Source organism: Prorops nasuta, unplaced genomic scaffold (genome assembly GCF_024137725.1).
Source record: "Prorops nasuta isolate Cenicafe-Biocafe unplaced genomic scaffold, Cenicafe_Pnas_1.2 PNAS00014, whole genome shotgun sequence".
NCBI classification, from domain to species: domain Eukaryota; kingdom Metazoa; phylum Arthropoda; class Insecta; order Hymenoptera; family Bethylidae; genus Prorops; species Prorops nasuta.
This window is the reverse complement of record NW_027116811.1, coordinates 4,127,087-4,147,308: the sequence shown is the minus strand read 5'-3', so window position 1 is coordinate 4,147,308 and position 20,222 is coordinate 4,127,087. Positions and strand designations below refer to the sequence as shown.

The following is a 20,222-nucleotide window of genomic DNA, read 5'->3' as shown; positions in this document are numbered from 1 at the left end:
TCCTTTCCAAAACTCATTGCGGACCCTCGTTTCACCGAATGGTTCGCCACGATAAAGGAATGATAAAGACCATCTATAGCTCTCTCTCTCTCTCTCTCTCTTGAATCTCCTTCCCACCATTCGCCAATACCAAGAAAATTAATATCTATCTTTAAGGCATTCCCCTCAAACCTTTCGATTCATCTAAAACTCGTTTCAACTTACATCTCTATATATATATATATATATCTAGGACTTTTTATGAAAATTCAATTCTTTCCCCTTTGCCAACGCAAATGGCAGTTGCATTAAAAATGACAGTAAAGACGGATTCTTTCGCAAATTTCTATATCGATGCTAAAAGCAATAAGCTTGTAACTGTCGTCTTGTCAGCCTGATAGGATCTTATCAAAATGTTCACTTAACAATCTCGCGCGAGTCTGTCGGCTGTGATCAAAGGAATTCCAGGAATTCCTTTGTGTGAAATTCGTGAAAAATGGGATTACGCGAATGGGCGCTGGGTGATTAAATCGATATACGTGTACGTGCGTTTGTGTATATATACAAATATAGTGGTGCAATCGAGGCGAGCTTGAAAATGGGATATGGAATGGTGGGTAAATACTGGTCGTGATATCCTGTTTAAGCAGCAGGATATATTTATGGCTCGGCGTTGGTCATAATGTTTCGATGCTTGGAAATAAAAGTTGTGAGAGTTAGCCTTAGTTCTTTCAGGATCGATCCTGAGGTTTAACAATTAGGAAATGTAAAAGTCTTCCCGTTTCGATGCCTCGGTTAATCACAACGGACCGCGTGATGTAGGTAGCCGCGGATTGTTGATGCGCACGCTTGCAGCAGGAAACTGGATCGACAGGTATACATATATATATATATATATATATATTTGTACACACAAAGGCCAGTCGTGCGAAAGCACGAACGAAGCAGGTTGCCGAGTATGGATATATATTTATTCACCCCGGTAGTATGTACCTATACATAGTACAGAAGCGGGCGCGGATTGGTCGACTGACCGGAAGAAAGTAGCTAGTTAGCACTAAATCTCCATAGTAGCAATGAGTCTCGACAGGCCGGCAATTTTCGGAAACTACATCGAGCTCGCAATTACAAATTAATGAACGGTTTGCGGGAGCCTTGTTACCCCCCGTGGATGATTTATATACGTCTCGTCTGCTCTAATTGCCAATGCCGGTCCGCCGAGCACATCCTCTTCTCCTGCAGAGCAACTGCGAAACCCGCAAACTTCGTCACTCAGTTCGAACTACCAAGCGCAGCTTCTCGGACCAGACGTTATTACACGCGGTTAAGGAGATTCGTCCAATTTTCTTTTATTTACAAGCCCCCCCCCCCCCCTGTCTTCGTACCCACACTACCAGAGATATCCACGACTCCCAAAAATCCATCCGCAAACTTTCGCTTTCCTTGAACTTGCTGCGGCTACGTTCACACTAAGTATTACCAAGAATCTCTAATTAAATTTGCATCGAAATTGCAGTAGCGAAGTTTCTTATAAAGTCCTATGAAAAAAGTGTGTATGTGTCGTTGGAAGTTATATCCCGTGGATATAGGATTTCCTGGAATTTTCGGGGCGAGTTTTTCTATTTCCGTCAGCTGATGGGTATAATGGCAAGTTCGGGTGATAAGTACGCCGATTTTTAAACTTTTCCCCTCCTCCCCCCTCCCCTCGTCCTCCTCCTACCACTACTCGTGACAGGTTTGTCATTTGTCATCAGTCACGAGCGGGGAACGCGCCACGCCGGGTCCCTTCGCCCTCGGCGACCCTTCCGCCTAAGCTCCTGGGGTTGACTATATAGCCTCCTCGCTCGAAAACTCCACTACGAGACGCATATATTTCCCGACGCATTCGTTTTACGACCCGAAAGCACTCCGAGCCAACCTGCATTAAGACCAATATCAGCTCCACGCTACAGCGAGTACACCGGAGGATCGTTAACCAAGAAGAATGAAAAATGATGGAGGATCATCGAGAAAGCACCCTGATCGCACAATTTTCATCTTTGCATTTAGTCACGAGAAACTAATCAACACTCTCGCTCGTATATCGCGTTGACTGGATAAAAATGAAAAATTGCTGAATCTCAAGGATAAGCATGTGAATGCATAAGTGTGCATAACCGTGTGTTTAAGGGTTACGCAATCTCGAGTGAGTTATCACGGTGAAACATTATAATTGATAGGATTCTCAGTGTGCCAGCTAACGTTTCTCCTGTATACACGTGGCTGGTCGCTCGAGGCTATCAAGTTGAATTTATTACGTTGCATGGACAACAAAATGTGCCACGATACACGTTGAATCCGAGAGAGCATTGTTGTGCAAAAGGTAGAAAAGTGACTGGTGCTACGTGCGAGTCCATTGTTCCCTCCAGCGGATATCGTCAGCACGCTATGATTTCATTGTCGATTCTAAGAGTCTCGTTGACAAGTTATCGGTCATAAAGCGCCTTATCGGCCCCGATAGCATCTGTGCGATTCGCACTCGCCAATGACGAGACGCGATTCGCCCCTGTCGTTGGAATAAAGTGGAAAAAACTGTGGAGGAAAAATAAATGGAGGATAGAGACGATAAATCCAACGGGTTGAAAGGGATAAGTGGCAGTTCGCGGGCTCTTTATCAAGATTTTCGTCGAGTACCGAGGTATATCGCTTCGTGGTCTCTGACGCGGTGCTCGCAGCTTCGCGTCCGGTGCAAATGATCCGGCGAAAACGCGAGTCCGGAGGAAGTATATAAGAACGGAGAGAGACGACGGGCTGTGTATTCGCTGGAAAGCGGTGATTAAGCCGAGATCGAAATATTTCCTTTGAGGATTTCTGACGTATGCTGATGGAATAATCTTGGGAGAATTACAGCGCGAGGGAAAGTAAGAGTCGAAGCGTGGGAAGCGGTGTGTGGTTTAAGCCCAACTAATGTTTCGATGCTGGTGGCGATGGACATAAGCGGCTTAGGTAGCATAAAAAATGCAGATAACGTTTCAGACTTGGCGGAAGCGGACCGGCTAACGACTAGCGCCCAAACAAATGGGAAAATGAGAAGAGTGGTAAGATGGGGTGTGGTGGGGTGAGGTGGGGGTGTGCGGTGCTTCCTCGCTGCAAATTATTGTAATTTGCATCGGTTAACTCCGTAATTACTTGGGGTTACAGGTTAAAGGGCCATTACCGTCTCCTTGCGGCACTGTCGACGGCGCATTGTGCCGTTCGCAATCAACACCTGCCGTCCTCGCTTAACTCCCTCTCTCTCTCTCTCTCTCTCTCGCTACAGCTACACACCACCACCCGCACTGCCCCTCCACCCACCTCGAGCAACGCCAACTTTCCCGGAAAAGTCCTTCCTCGATACACCCAATTGATCCATCGAATCTGCCATAATTGCTTAGTCCAAAGCTTATCCCTCCTTACGATTATACTCCGCTACATCGCTTCCCACTCGAGCTTTCGGATTAGCCAAGATTAATTAGGTCAAGTAACTATTTTTCAACTATAGATTATAGCTAATGAGAGTGTGCTATATTTACGAGCAATCCTGATATAAAACTATACCTTTTTCTTCACTCGATGTCTCGTTATTATTGCTTTATGCGGTTTCTTGCTCTCTCGCACCGACTCTGCCGCGAGGAGAAAACCACCTGGAAAAAGAGTCCTCTATTTTCAACCAGCAGCTTTCCAAGCCCGAAATTGACCTATCGACCCTTTGCCAGATAATTGCTTATTCCCGTTACAGAGCGACGCTGCAGTAGCTAAGCGCCTCGCGCGCAGTCCTTTCCAATCCGGGGCAGGAAATGCAGGAGCATTGTGAGAGAAATAATTGTGATTTTCGATGTGCTCCCTCTCTCTGCTTCGTAGCCTCGAAGAATAGGCACGCAGGTTGGATAATGTCTGGAAGGCTTGTTGCGTTCGGAAAATGACATTCGGGATTCGACTGCTAGGTTAAAGCTGCATCAACTATTTCGTATCTTGTGCATTACCCCCCCCCCCCCCCCCCAACTATTATATACATATACCTATATATATACAGCGTACTATTTTAGCAACAGTCCAAGCCACCTACATCACGCGACTCAGCCATCAATTTGTCGCCTCGTTTTGTACGTAGCAAGTATATATAATCGATGTTTCCTGTGCTTCTCGTGTTTGGTCAATAATCTCTCCCTCACCCCTTCGAAAGGATATCGAAGGTAATAAAGATACCCGGTAGGATATACCCTGATTTATTAATAATATTCCACCTCATTGATGTTTCATTACCACACCACCACTTTATCAAACATGTTTAGCCATGACGGATGACTTTATACACTATATATACAAGCTGGAGCTTGTAAAATTTAGATGGGAGATTATTATCGATGGAAGGAACAAGAGGACATTTCTCAGGATCCATAAAAACGAAGACTCTGATGCAAGTGTTAGTGTGACAGTAGTGTGAGTTTTTAAAAAAGTGAAAATATTGATTCTTCTTTCCCGTAGAACTTCTTACTGTCCATATATATATATATATATATATATATATATATGATAAGACGAAACGAGTGGGAATTTGTCGTGGCAGCAGCGATTTTTACAGGAAATCCGTGGAATTTCTTTGGTCGAGGGTAAAACTGGCTGGTTCGCGAGCAGAGCCGGTTGAAATCTGGTCGGTTAGGTTTAAGCTCGGAGTACGGATCGAGGCACAGGGCTGGGACCAGAGTGGACCGGACCGGACCAAGGTGTTTGGTAGCAAGCGAGTTTTTCGACGATTCTTTGCTGGATTCGCGGTAAAGCGGAGTTACAAACGCTTGATATATAGCACTGCTCTTACTCGGTAACCCGGAAACGGTGATAACTCATGGTAGGTACTCGTACGGTTAACGGGACGGCATTAAAGATTCCTGACTTACTGCATCCCCGCGGCCCGCGCTCTCAACCGGGCACCTGCCAACTCGCTTTCAGCGTATAATATGCCGGTTATATCATTCGACCTGCTAGAATTTCCGCAACTATTCACCAAGACTCGTCTACACACTCGCTCCAGACACCGGCCAAATGATATTTACATCATTCCCCGTCCAACTTACAGCTGTTAAATGATCACGTGACGCTGTTTCATTATTCATCAACTGCGTTGGCGTAGCACACCATTAATTCTAATACGGCTATTAATATTAGTTGGAACGATTAGAACGTTGGAAAATTACGAAACGTTCTCGTGGTCCTACGGAAGATTCTGGACCAAAGGGACACTGCGGCTTTGTTAAATTGTAAAACTTTAAAATCCGATGACAAGACGAGGTAGTGTTACGGACGGAGAGTCCTGTATAACTTCCAGTTGATCCTTTCTTAATTTTAGCCCATCAAACCGAGCCCTTCTCGCGTAAGTTGTGATTAAAAGGGAGAAGGGTTCGAGGGTCCCTTCTCATCTTGCCGTTAAAGTTGGCCGACGAGCGATCTCACCCCAACTAGAATCGCGCGCGCGATTCCTCGTTGCTCCAAAGAATTGCACCCCTCGCTGCGTGACGCTCCCCCCCCCCCCCCCCCCCACCCCCTTCCATTATCCAATCTCGCAATGGTACACGAAGCTTTTTGCCGACTCGCTTAATCCCCGCCAACAAGACTACGCTTTTGTTTCACGTCGAGTCCGAGCTTTCGAGTGGCTCTCGCCACCCTCGGACGATCGATCGCCGGGACCGATAAGACCGTCGGACCAGTCGACGATTTTATCTATCTCCTCCGTGTGACAGCACCGACCGATATACTCCGCTTGATAACGTGCACGACCGGTGCCGAGCAAAACCAACAAGCGTAGCTCGCATTTATTGTAGTTGCACTCGACCGATACAGCAATCGCTCTTGTAATACGTAAACTCCCACCGACTGGTCGAGTTTAAGCCACCTGAATATCCAGCAGGGCTATTCTCTCCTTTTCTCCCCCCCCCCCCCCCCACACTCCTAAGCTGCTATACAGATATGAAGATTAACGATCCCCCCCTCCCCCTCTCCTCCCCTCCACACCCTAACCTTTCTTCTACCAATTCGCAACTTACGCTTTTTACCTCCCACAATCACGTCGATAGCATTCTCATTCACCCTCAGCTGTAGCCAATCGATTTTGCATCCCGTCAATTTTTTATTTACCTCTTTTTTTCCTATCCTATTAAAATCTGTAAAGACTAGTACACACTATACGGAGTTTGCGGGGCTTAACGGTGAATCGCGAAAAAAATTGCACATAGTGTAAATTTATTAGTCGATATTGCGCAAGATTATTCAATATTTGCCCATTGAAAGTGGAGGAAACAAAAATAAAACAGAATATAATAAATCCTGTATTCCGTCCACATGTACCAGGAGAGTATACATTGTCAAATTCTACAACAGCAGCATCATATTCAGTCGCGAGGAGATTAATATTTGAAAGGGACAAACATTTGAAAAGTGATACCGCTCGTAATATTCAGAAGTAAAAAGCGAATGACACTTTTGTGTTTCGTGTTTCACCGGTAAAAAAAGGAGTGCGTGGTGAGGAACGGTGCAATATATATATATAAATAGTCGGAGGGCCAAAAGATCCAGAGTAGAGTTTCGAATTTGGCTGAGCGAGCAGGAAAATCGTTCGGGAGGGATTGGGTAATCCCAGAAAGGACTCGCGCAGGACGATTATGGTAGGGTTAGACGTTCCTGTGTCAGGAATGGAGAGAGGTGGTGCGCGTGGTCCGGGATAATCCTCAATAATGCGAGCAAACGCAGGAGAGAGACGTGCACCAAAGAAGGACGCACTGTTCTCCAAGGTAGAATCGAGGTCCGCGCAGCTCTCGTGCACCATTAGCGTTGCAATTAAACATGTTTATTGCTCGGTAGGCGTAATACGGCCCCGGCGACTCCTTAATGCTGCTCGGATAGCGTCGCGTGGCAAACTCGGTCTAGCCAAAGTGCTCCTGTAACGCGTCTATTTAACCACGCACCGACTAGTGCACTCGCATGCACCAATCGAGATTTAGCCAGTGTTGAAATTTGCCTGCTTGGCGACGAGGTGTGCGTCACCCGTTGCTCTCGCGTTAAAAATACAAAATAACCTCTCGACGCGTGCGAACAGCGAGGATCTCCGAAAGGAACAATGAACTCCACTTCATTAGTCATTTACACCCACGCGAATGGAAACGCAAGCAACGCGAATAACTCGCCTTAAGTACTGGGTAGATAGTGTCTGGTAAATAAACGCTCCATCGGCCTACCTCTGCCAGCTTCCTGCCTATCCCTTTCGAGCTTGCTCTGCTCCGACCGCGATATATAAGCTATATCCTACGCACTTTCTCCAAACAATGGCAGAGATTATACAAATTCTTGCAAATTTACTCGGAAATATAAAACGTATTATCCGTCTCTTTATTTTATTCCCTAAATTCCTGCAGATGTCTTGTTCGAAACTCTGATAATATTATATGGAGAATATTAGACGAGTATCGCACAGGTTTCGCGTTATATATTCATGGAAATATTCGTGTGTAAGGGGTCAATGTTATATACAGGGTGTTTTTCTAACGGCGGCATATAGGAGATTCGTGTTAATTGACTATAGCGCTCAGGATGATGGTTTCTGAGAGCGCTGATTGGTCAATATCATGTAGTGCCAATGGTCCGTTATCAATAGATGAATAAGAAATATGAGACCCTACCGCCATTTTGGAGTGGAGAAGTGTTTACATGCTAGTTGTAGCAGAAAGAGGTGTGAAATGGAAAAATGTTCGAACTTTCCATTTTTACTTTAGTAACCTCGCTATTTGACATTTTTCCATTTCACACCTCTTTCTGCTACAACTAGCATGTAAACACTTCTCCACTCCAAAATGACGGTAGGGTCTCATTTTTCTTATTCATCTATTGATAACGGACCGTTGGCACTACATGATATTGACCAATCAGCGCTCTCAGAAACCATCATCCTGAGCGCTATAGTCAACTAACACGAATCTCCTATATGCCGCCATTAGAAAAACACCCTGTATATATATATATATATATATAATTTATCCAAAAGGATCCTTGGGGAAGTTCGAGGGAAGGGATGGTTTGGTAGGAGGATAACGTCTTTGGACGTGACATTAATGGGAACAGGAAGGTGAAAAGTTGGGGAGGGACTGCAGAGGAGAAACGTTGTTGCTCATCCAGGGACATTATCCTGAGATTCTTGGAAAAGGAAAATCCTTTAGCGTGTATCGGTGCTCGAATCTGCTGGCTTAGTGGTCCGCCACGAGGACTAATGGCGTTCTCGAATCAACTGCACTGTTATTAATGCCATCGTTGCGTACGAGCTAGCGTGTAATTTGCTTGCAACGGATTACGACATATAATGATAAGGCTTGCTAATTAATAGCAGCAGGGCTCGATAAACAGCCTCTTAAGAAAATTGGAGCTCCGTTTACGACACACACACACACCTTCGTACGGTTATGTCTTTTCACAATTTTCCACCAAATAGACACTGCTTGAGGACCCGACAAGCTCGTACGGAGAAAGCAAAGTTTCTAGATTTATAATCGCTCGCTGGATAACGCTATAAATTTGACACAGCGCGACGCTCTTGCACGTGTGTGCGCGAGAGAGAGGAAGCTAGTGTTTACACGTGCGTGTGCATAAGATAAAGAAGAGAGGATTGAAATTCATTATACCCTCTCACGCTCTTATAACTTCAAACACGAGTGGAGCGAGAGCCCGGCAGCTCAAGTGTCTTCAATTTATCTTGCCGAAGGTCAACACCGATCCAATTTGAATCGGCGAGGCTCGTTCCTTCTCGTTAATAGAAGCACGGTCCGCTCACGAGACACGAATTTCGCATGGACCGATGAGTAGCAATAGCTGTGTGTGTGTGTGTGTTGTATATATCCGGTAAGAGGCGCGCTTGCGTGCGTGTTGGAATCGATGTAGGTGGCGAAAGGCGTAAACACAAATTGAATTGAAGGAGAGCGAACAGTGTAGGTGCTCCCAGTAATCATTGGGATGAGGCGAGGAGGAATGGGGGGGGGGGGGGGGGGGGGGGAGGTGGAACGAAGGAAGACCACCTTCGGACGGCTGTCATGAACGTTTTGCCCGTATCCCGAGTACCTACATGAACTTGTTGTAATTCAACACTGCCTGTAAGACTTCTCCTGCCACCAGCGTTGTGTATATACATATACCTTGTACCTGCATGGTACATGCACCGCTTTGCATGGTAATATTCGTATAAGCGACGGGACATCGTTAAATATTCTTCAGCTATATATATATATATTTCGCGAGGATAAACACATGCACGGGAGATAAAAGAGGGGAGAGAATACGGGAATAAGTAATATCGTAGGAAAGATAAAGAGGTTCTCGTGTCATACACGCGGGGAATCGGTGCTGCAAGGTGTTAAATCAGCCCGGTGTATTAGTTTCTTCGGGAAAGTCTGATAAGGCCGGGTATCTGGACACAATGTATATAAATTATTTCTCTCTCGAAGCTAATTAACACGGTCGGTCGAGCGGGTTAATTAAAAGTGACTCTAACGACTCATCGCTTTATCGCTACGCTTCGTGATGGAACCGCTTCATTAATGTTTCGGCCAACTTGCTAGCCGAGATAGCGATGGCTCTACACGGTTGGCCCGTACGAGGGACTCGAAAACGGAAGAGGAGCCGCGCACGTACGCGTTGGAAGAAATCTTATCACGGAGTCGCGAAAAAGGGACGCTGATGGGGGATTATTAATGGAGTCCTCTAGTCGGAGTCATAAATTTTCTCTTCTGGAGCCTTTGTACGGTCGATGCTTGGGCCACAAGATGCTCCGGTTTTTCCTTCGTGCCGATCGCAATACCGTATCCTCTTTCCCAAGGTCGTCTTATTGTCGGGACACCTCGGAGGATCCTGGGAAAGCCTCGATGTTTCGCGCGAGTAAAACCCTTCACCTTCGAGGTTTAATTTGCACGAAATTCGTCGGTGAACAGGCACACGTCACACGGGCTCTTGAAAAAACACGTTGTTAAGAGTTTCGTCAGACTCCAGACAGATTTGTGTCTAATTAATGATTTTTCCTTGGCGATTGAACGTGGGATATTTGGGAAAAGATATATATATATATATATATATATAATAATAATAATAAAAGGGACGCTCGTAAATTAGTTGGACATTTTGCGGGCAGTTTAGCCGTGTACGTGTTTGCGTGGTTTGGAATACGAAAATCTCATTCGATGCGTTTGATATTTCATGGATATATACGTTGGGGTGGTAGACACGATGGGGTTGAACGGGTTAGGAAAGGAGTGCTTGGAAAAGTCTGGAAAAGGGATCGGTGGGGAATAGGTATATCGATTGAACATTTGCTCAAATATTTAAACGCTATTACCTCTGCCTCTCGTATATAGTTATATCGTATAGGGATCGCGAGAGCACGATTTGCTCCCGTCTGTCTTGAAATACCAGCCACCCCGACCTGCGCTCTCCTTTATTCCTGCGTATACGCATTACCTATCCGCTCCCTCTACTGGGAATAAAAACCTGGCAACATCGACAATGAAGAATAATAAATATGTTAATCCATTAGTACACGATATCTCGCGTACCTCCGATAATCCCAATGCAAAGTATAATTCTACGTTATATATAGCAATGATATCAAAAGGTCTTCGAGTACACCCGTCCTTAACTCAAAATAACGTGAAACAATGAAAAATCCCTTCTATATATATCTAATTCTAAACTGTCTGGTTCGTTACAATATATCCATATTGATCGAAGACGATTAAAATTTTCTTGGATAAAGGTCGAAAGCACGATGTAACCGAATATCCTGCGGATGTCGATAACGACGAGTCCATTTGCCATCATCGCGTTGGATTCTCCAGGAGGGTTTTATTTCTAGGCTGTAACGGTGTAGGTGGCTGGATAAAAATGTTCCAATGCATTTTTGTCCAACGAATTTTCAGGGTTTGTCGAACGCCGGCGAAATATAGTTGGAACGGCCTGGTTGCGTCACCAGCACGAGGCGCGAGTGCAAATAAATAGGCGAGCATTGGTGGCGATTGTATCTGACGAACGATAATTGGCTACGTATAGGCCGATGCTTGGAATGTTGATTGGCGAGTTACGCTGGAGTCGAGGCGCCGAACAAATCGGATCTTCCGCGCACATGCTGGGATTGAACCAATAAATACCGAAGCATTATACGCCCACCGGAGGTGGCAAATACTTGGTACGTCTGTTTGGATCACGGCCGATGCGCCAGCTCCTTCCTCCTCCTCCGCACACACACGCACGCACACCAAGAAAAGCCTCGGAGTGTATATATCTGTATACACGCGCGAGAACACGGAGTTGCGGAGTGCACGAGGTGCGTGGTGGATGCGGAGAGTCGAGCCGAATACCCCGTGAGGAAAGAACAGGTGACGACCGGACCACCGGGCTGTGAGAGAAACTCGACTTTTATTTGCGCGGCTGTACGCATATCCCTCTAGCTGCAAAAAGTCAACCAAATATGCTCTTACGAATCGTCGAAAAATAAATCCAACCATGATGCTTCTCTCTCTCTCGTTCACACGAATACACACACTCGTGGTCTTTCGATATTTCCATCTTTCAACACCCCCCCCCCCCCCCTCCCCTCTATATATACCCTCGGCACCATCGTATCGATTACGTATTTCGAGTTAGCCCGGTACCAAACCGGAAGCCGAAACATGGAAATTTTCCTGAGTTATCGCAACTATATAGTCGAGCATCGCTCTTGAGCTCGTTTCGCTAAAAGCACTATTTACGGGCGTGGAAAGCCCGGCGAAACATGAATTAGGAAACATCTGTCATGTTTGATTTGCCAGTGGTTGGGATTACGGTTCGAATACACCAAGCTTTAAAATAAAGCCGAACGCTTATTCCTGCATGGTTATACTATAGGTTGAAATTAAAAAGTATCAGAGAGTGACGAAATTCGGGGAAATTTCGAAAAAAAAATTGGTATTTTTGATAAAAAATTAAGCAGTTGCGAAATTCGCTATATTTGTGAAAAATTTAGACTCTCGAAATGCGAGAAAGAGAGAGAGAGAGAGAGAGAGAGAGTGGATTCCTCTGGTAATGCCTGATTAGCCTCGCTCTCCACTCGAATGTATCCTCATTGATCTGATTGTGTGCCTACGCGAAAACTCATAAATTAATTGACGTTCGTGCATAGTACACAATTACTTTCCACTCTGTTTTCCGCTCGTCGCGACGTAACATCTGCATACACTCTGCAATTTAATTCCAACCCTCTCTGTTTCCAACGCGTATTAAATATTCGAATATCAACATGGATGCAGGAATATCTGCAGACTTTGGAGATCTCTCCTCTCTCTCTCTCTCTCTCTCTCTCTCTCATTTTTTTCAGAAATAAAAGAATCGTGCGAGGAAACGGCGCGAAAATTGACAAAGATTTGGATCAGTAATGTCGCTCGCGACTGCAGAGAATAAAAATCGCGAGAGATTTTTATCATTGAAATTCGGTGCAGTACGATTTGTTTACGTGACACCTCGGCCTGGAAGAGGCTGACGTCGCGGAGTAATAAAGTCGTGAAATAAGAGGCAGCTTCTCGGGGTATATGCGACGTAAACGTCAAGTTATAACGTCGCGACGAGTCTACGAGTACATGCACGTATTATATCCGTGTGTATGTACGTACGTCGTGCGCTATACCTCGGCACGCTACATATATGTGCTATATATAGACATAAGGGCGCATAAAGCCAAGTTGACTAGCGCGATAAAAACCACCCACGTTTTCAATATCAAGCGTTCATCTTTCCATCCGCGTTCACATCGTCGCGTGGTGCTTAATTATCGCTCGTGGACAGTCGGGGACATCGCGAGCTTTTCTGAGTCATTAGTGATAAAATGGACTTTTAAGCTCGGGGGAGCGAAAAAGCGTACAGACTTATGGCTCCGATAACAAAAGCTCGTGACTAATCCGCTTTGAAATTAATTATCATTAGCTGAATTTCTCGAGTTGTGGATTTTTCCATGCCAGAAGTACCATCGATTAACGCCAGCCTAACACGAAAGAGTCATTTGTTTAAAAATCACGTCCCGGTATCTCGCGATGTCGGATAACGCGGATAAAACTAGATAAAGCTTTTATCCGCTTTACGATCTTACTGTTAATCAACCAGTGATATTTTTCGAATAAAGCTTAATTAAAAGACTTGGTTACGAATCGACGCGATTAAAAGAACAACACGCGAACGTTATAACCGGACTGTCGTGATGCGGAAAAGTGTAAACTTTTTTCGCAAACACCAGCTTCGTTGGTAAAGCTGTGGGACACGAAGGAGTCGGCTCTATACGCGTATCTTATCTTTAGCAGGAATTAATGTAACGAAATAATGAATCAAGGCGGCTATCATCCGAAGTCACAGGGAGTGGTTCGCTCGTATTTTGCATTATCCTCATTTTTCCCGCAGTGGAATAACGCCTATGGAGGGTGTTTCTTTGCCACAGCCATCCAACTATATCCCAATTATCGCATCCTCGATAGCACGCACGCGTAAATTTAGCGTGTGTACACAGGATGCTTTTCGAGGGGACGAGATACGAATCGTCAGAAAAATATATAGGTATACACATAGTCGTGTGATTTGATTAAAAGCAATCTCATTCGCATGCTAAAAAAAAAAATGACGAATGCAAGAGATGACAAAACTTACCGGTGTTGTGTAAGGTTGGCAAGCGAGCCTGATGCCATCGTGCCTGAGTTTCTCCTGAATAAGCATCCTGAGCTGCATCCTGGGGATCCTCACGAGCTCCGCCTTGCCCTCCTCGTACTCATCGGCAAACTTGCTCAATTCCTGGCCACCGCTGGAGGAACTGGCGGTGGGGGACGCTCTCTGAGCCTCCTTGTCGCTGGACGGTCTGTCGGAGGACGTTCTCGAGGACTTGGAGCTGACGTTGTCGCAGAGACAATCGTTGGTCTCCTCGAGCGTGAAATAAACGCTCGCCGCCCCCTCCTCCCTGAGTGTCTTCACCGATTGCAGCAAACGACCTCGGTGACTCTGATTGAAGACTCCGATGGCGTCGAGGTCCGGATCGCCGATCTGCTTGCAGATCTCAAGGTCGTCGTAGCCATTGTCGATGAAGGACTCGGAGTACTGGCCCAGGTGGAGGGACCTCAGCCACTCGACCACGATATTGCTGGCTATGGTCATCCTGGCTTCCTCTCTCTTCACTGGAGTCGCGGCTTCTTCGCCGCGGGGACTTCCGCGCGTCCTTGAACCTCCTCCAACGACCTTGACCTCGGGGTACTGGCGCCGTCGACTAGCCGAAACGCAGCGTCCAGGAGTCCTGTCGCACGATTGGTTCCGAAGCAAGGACGGCGATCAGCATAGTTGCGACGGTTTTTGCGGTTGGTTTAGGGGGGGGGGGGAGGGGGGAGGAGGTAGGGTGGGGTCGAAGGGTGGAGGAGTGGAGGTGGAGGGCGAATAAACTTGTCGCGTCGTTGGATCCCCTACCGAGCGTCGTCACCTTGATACCGAGCCTTTGTCCTCCTGCCGCTGAACCATGCGGAGTATCTTATACCAGTCACGTTCGAGCCACGTACTCCCATGTGCTGTTCCGGCTCATTACCGAACTCGCTGCTCGCCTCTCCGGATCGGCCAGATCTCGCCTCGGATACGATCGCTCTCTCCACCGCGATTTATATATTTATTTCTTCCCTTTTCTAGGTGTCCAACAGCCACCCTTCCGCACTGAACCACACACACTGGCACACACAGCTGTCGCGCACTCTTTTCCGACTTGTTCGATATTCCCTGCTATAACGTACATATATATATATATATATATATATATATATGTGCGTATATATAGAGAATCCAACGGTGAAAACCTCGTTAGAAATTCATTGGATCCACCTCGGTACACGTAGGATCCTAAATCCTACCACGTTTCCCCTATGTAAATCCCGAATAGACAAATTTTAACGCTGACTTCACTTTTGGGCGGGGGTAGACGCGCAATTTTTGTCGTTGTTTCGCGTGAGATTGACGCGACTGTAGCCGCGCTGAAATTAATCTTTCACCTCTCGTGGCACTGGCTTTACGCGCGAGGATAGTTGCGTATATTTTATGGATGAAAAAATACGCGTGCATGCGAGGATCAAGCGAGTAGCTTTAACCACGCTCGAAAATGGAGGGGAATAAAAGGTAAACAAGCACGGGAGAGAGAGAGACAGATAGTTGGACATATATATATATATATAGGGAATTATAAAGAGAGGGGGAGAGTGACGTATCCTTGTATTTAACGCGCCAAAGGACTGATGGAAGGAGATCCCCGAAGGCGAATCTTCTCCTTTTCCCTCGGACCTCCTCCGCTATTCCATTTCTTCCCTCCGAACGCTGCGTAGAGATTGGAATTACGCGAAGATTACGGCGACTCGACGCTCTCTTTCTTGCCAAGGGGAAGAAGCGACGGGGAGGGGGGAGTAGAGGAGAAAACACATCGGCACGTTTCGACAGCACTTCCGAAGGACTCGAAAATCCTTCGCATCTTTCGCTAAACTTGGCAACGCCGCGCTCTCGAGCCGGCTTCGATTTCGCAGGTACTCGAGTTTTGTTTATTTCCTCGCAACCTTGAAGATCCTCTCTATCCACGCGCTCTGTATATCTTCCTCTTCCTCCTCCTCCTCCTCTTCTTCTTCTTCTTCTTCCACTTTCAATATTTTCCCATCGATTTAAACCGAGAGGACCTTGACCGCGACGCGTACACCACGCACAGATTTCATTCCGTTTGTCACGCGGAAATCCACTGAACGACCACTCTTCTCCAAACTCTCGTTTCCTCGCGCCAAAGATACTCCTCCGAAGATTGTTATTGATATGACTAACGCCGGTCCCACGAGGATCGTCGTCGCTATTGCACAAAGTGTTATCCTCGGGAGGAAAAAAGGCCGCCGCGGGTCTTATTACCGGAGGACCTTACAAAGCAGCCTATAATATCAGGTGATTGTCGATTTAAAGGACTCGGGAGACTGGAACTGGTTCGCCGGCTCCCACGAGTCCTGGCCCGAAAATTCCCAGTGCCAGCGACAATTTTATTCCTCTCGGACTCTCCTTCGTTCGGCTCTCTCAGTTTTTTCTCCGCGAGCCTCGGGACAGCGGCTCACGAGGGAAGGCGAAAGGACGACGAAACGGAAGAGCGAGGGATAGGATCGAGGTCTTTTTTTCGCGGACAGGTTTGAACCAGCTCGTCCTTGAGTCGGTCGACGTAGGTAGGGGCTAGGGGAAGTATAGCACCTATCATAATCACCAGGACGAAGGCATCGCAGGAAGGACACGAGTACCGGCACACAGCGAGAGAAGCACGAGACACGACACGCACGACACAAACGGAGCGCGGCGCACGGCTCGACTGACACGAGACACTCGCCAGAGGGAGCCCCTCGCCTCGCGCCCCCCGTCTTCCTGCCTTCCCCCTCCAGGCGCCCCGGCTCTCCCCCACTCTTGGCGGCGACACCCCCACCACCACGGACCTATACGCCGCACAGTCCTCCTGCGAAGGATTCCGTTGGAAGAAGGAAGAAAAAAATGCATCGTTGGTGCACGGGACGCAACAACCCGATCTCCCAAAGGGTATCCTGACCCTCCTCCTCCCCCCCCCCCCCTCAATGACTCCTTTTTGTCCGATTCTGTCTCGCACTCGAGCCAAATTCGGTGGCCGAGTGCTACATTGCGCTCCTCACTGAACCATCCAATTCCTATCGCTCCGATGGACCTTCTTTTCTCGCCATTTTCCACGAAATACCAATTAGTCGCTCTTAGTCGAATCCTTTGTCGCTATTGTAGTAAAGTTCAAGCAGAGCGATGGTTTTATTTTTGAGATGGTTGAATTTGGCGCAGGAGCGGTCGATGCGATACCACTGGAAAGTATTTTCATTTTTTTCGAAGCATTAAGTCTATTTATTTTAGTCGAGCCTGAATTGATGGCAATCAACAATTTGCTGTATTCATAAACGAACGTGAAACTCGATTAGCGTAAATTGTATGAGCCACCAGAGTAATAATCTGTAACGCGGTGTCACTCAAATTATCCGCACTCCAGCGTAAATTATATTGTATCACGCTCAATGAAATTGAGCCACGTGTACGATATTGCAGAGATAAATCGATAAAAGCGCTAATTCACTCCTTGCACGTAAGGGTCAATGGCTTCTAATTTTCTGCAGCGTAACGTGATTTCTCAAAATATTTACGCCGGTGGAAAAGCGATCGCGGATCAAAACAAGCGAGACTCGAGCGTAAGTAACGTAAACAAGGAGGGCAAAAATTGCCTCGTCCTTGCAAGGTAACTTTTTTTGTGGGAAAACTGTCGGCGTGTGTTCACCACATAAACAGAATCTTGAAATACCAATTAATTACGGATACAAATGGATGCGAAAACTGTTATTGATTTAAACAACTTGTACACTCAACTATAATACTATAACGTTTCGCAGTTTTTTCTTAAATTTATAACTTAAAAATCATACAATATTTACAATATAATCTACGAGCAAATTAAATTCTGTTCTCCAGCTGGAAATTCGCTTGACAGTTATATATACGTACAATAGGGTGTATATCAGGATCAATAAAGTACTTGTAAAATTGCGGTTGTACGTGTGTGCGAGTTTCTCGATTTTCGTTCAGATGAAATTCGGAAAGGTAAAATTTAATCCAGCGATCCAGATGGACGTAGGTTGCTGTTCCATCATATCGCCGAATTGCGGAGAGTGACAAGTGGCTCTCAATAACACGATATAACATCGCGTGTGTTGACGACACGAAGGACCACTTCAATGCTACCCTCGCTATTTTCTCGCCTCGCTCGAGTAATTTGCTCTGGAACAGCGGATGCGACCAGGATACGAGAGACCCCTGTCAATGGTAACATGGCAAAAATATTCTTCTCCTCTGTTCATCAGATATATATTACGCACTATAAACCAGCGGAAAACACTTTGCTCCAATTACGAAATTTATGTTACTAGCTGAAAGCTCCTGCGTTAAACAGTTTCTCCCATTTTCGTCATCAAGCAAATTTTACGCTACGGTTTACCCACGGGGCCTTCTGCGTATGCCCCGTCATCATAGGTAAATGTTTTTCTCGAAAATTATGCACCGTAGGCCGTGCATTAAAACACATACAATTTACCATTATGTGTGTACCGTGCAAGCACACGAGTGATTTAGAATTATCAATGCTAATGGTGAAGCAAGCAGCGCTTCCATAATGTCGGGAGCCTTTGTTGTCGGTGGTACCAACCACAAATAAGCCACTAATTTTTCCCGGATCGATATTTTCAGCATGAGAAAGAAATTAATCGTTGCAGCATTTACCGTTGCAATCCTACACTTTTTTAAAGTTTCTTTATATAGAGAGGCAAGAAATAACTAATGCTAATTTATTTTTGAGCAAAAAGACGATCCTGCAGGATTATCCCGAGGCGTTTTTATCAGGACCATTGATAAATCTTGGGGAAAAAGTGGGCATGAATGCATTCGTGTGAAATAACCACTTGCAAAGCAGTACTATATCCTGTATATATAATTTCATATTAAACGTTAGTTTCGTCTTGGCTAAACGGGGATCCTCGAGAAAGTCGATGTAGGACGCCTTGGAATCCGCGTAATTAAGCGGAGGGCTGAACGAATAAATTTACATCGTCTGTAAATCCTTCACGTTAGATAAATGCGCACAATTAGCCAGGGCCAGGCCGCGCTGTTGTTCTTGCTTCTGAATTTGAAAAGCTTTTGCTCTCTTTCGAAATTAAATAGCGCATTGGCGCCGGTATAATTACGCGAAACGAGGTAGTGGGGGGCTATTCGTTTATCCCCCACTAACGTACAAACGCGTACATTTAGCGAGGCCCGCAAATTATTAACGTACACGCGTGCATTATTAACGCGTAAAGACAAACGTCTTAGCTATGAATAACTTGGCTGCACTTAGGGGAGGGAGCGTGCATGGCTGAGAGAAGCTCCGAGGCTTTTATGGATAAACTTTCGCCTCTTCCACCGACAGTTTCTTCATTTTGCCGTCGCGAACCTTCTTGTCCGGGGAAGTACAGAGGCACCGAGTGATATCAAGGGCCCAACGTCGTTTTAACGACACCATAATCTTCCGGGCACGGCGGATACGAGGAATGCACTTCATTTCTGAAGGGTTGCATAAGGGACGGTCCTTGTAGCTGGAAAAGCTCGGGTTAATTTCCAGGCCCCGGTGAAAGTCGTAAAATAGTGCGTGACTGCCGGTTTTGCGGCGTAGCCGCTCAGCCAGTCGCACACGGAACGCGCTCTTGTGTCGGTGGGAACCAACACGATTTAACTGCACGGAGTGGAGAACGTGCAAGTTTTGGCCAGGGTGTGTGTACTACACGTGACTCCCCAGGTACACGCGAGTTTCTCTCGCTAAAAGAGTAAGGGGATGTAGCATCGAACCCGGGGCTACCTACGAGCTCGCTGGGAAGCACGTACGTCTTCTACGAGTACAGATACCATTAAGAGGATGGCGCTTCCCAACTGAAAAAGTACACAAGCTCCGGGTTATCCTCGGGATGAGGGTCGATGAGCTATACGTATACGTACGTAACGTCTGTCGTATCTCGGTCCTCTATTTTCTATACATATATGTATACATATATATATAGTACTGTAGGTGAGTGTATGCATATAAGAGCCGATATGCCTAAAGCCGAAATCAAATTAAAACTTTACGCTCGTCTATATGGAATACGACGCGAGACGATAATAGTCGGTGCACGAGGAGACGAAGAAGCGAGAAAGTGAAATGCCTACGTGGGCAATATTTTACGCCAATTATTAAACTTTTTCGTGACATTTTTCGAGCGTATACCTACTTAAAGATAATGGCATAAAACAAGGACGGGATCAAACACGCCAGTGTACAAGCAGGTTCATTGCCTAAGGCGCTGCGAAATGGTTATGAGGCTGTCGAGTCTGCTAAACGCAGTTCGAAACTTTGGGTAATTTCGAGACACCGTCTATCCAAAGTATAGATATCACGCTGCGATCATCCGAGGATAGAAATTTTCTCTGAAATGTCCAAATTCTATTCTTCCATACGGAGCCCTGCATATAGCCAAAGGCGTTCGATCTTTCACGAATTAATGCCTCGGGTATATATATAGGCTAGCTCCCATTATCGAGATTTGGGTTGGCGAAACAAAATTGGTAATTAAACAACTTGG

General features: G+C 46.1%; 1 protein-coding gene across 5 annotated transcripts in view; it reads right to left on the bottom strand.

Moving 5' to 3' along the window:
• LOC136778399 (SAM and SH3 domain-containing protein 1-like) overlaps positions 1-16,368 on the bottom strand; it is a 211,273-nt gene extending 194,905 nt beyond the window's left edge. For 4 of the 5 annotated variants that reach the window (XM_066735209.1, XM_066735211.1, XM_066735212.1 and 1 more), the window contains exon 1: positions 13,684-16,368. In XM_066735209.1, coding sequence (XP_066591306.1) covers positions 13,684-14,181 — 498 coding nt within the window. In that variant the 5' untranslated portion in view covers positions 14,182-16,368. The remainder of the gene's footprint in view (positions 1-13,683) is intronic. The other variant, XM_066735210.1, reaches the window with a different exon arrangement.
• Between the last annotated feature and the right edge of the window lie 3,854 nt (positions 16,369-20,222).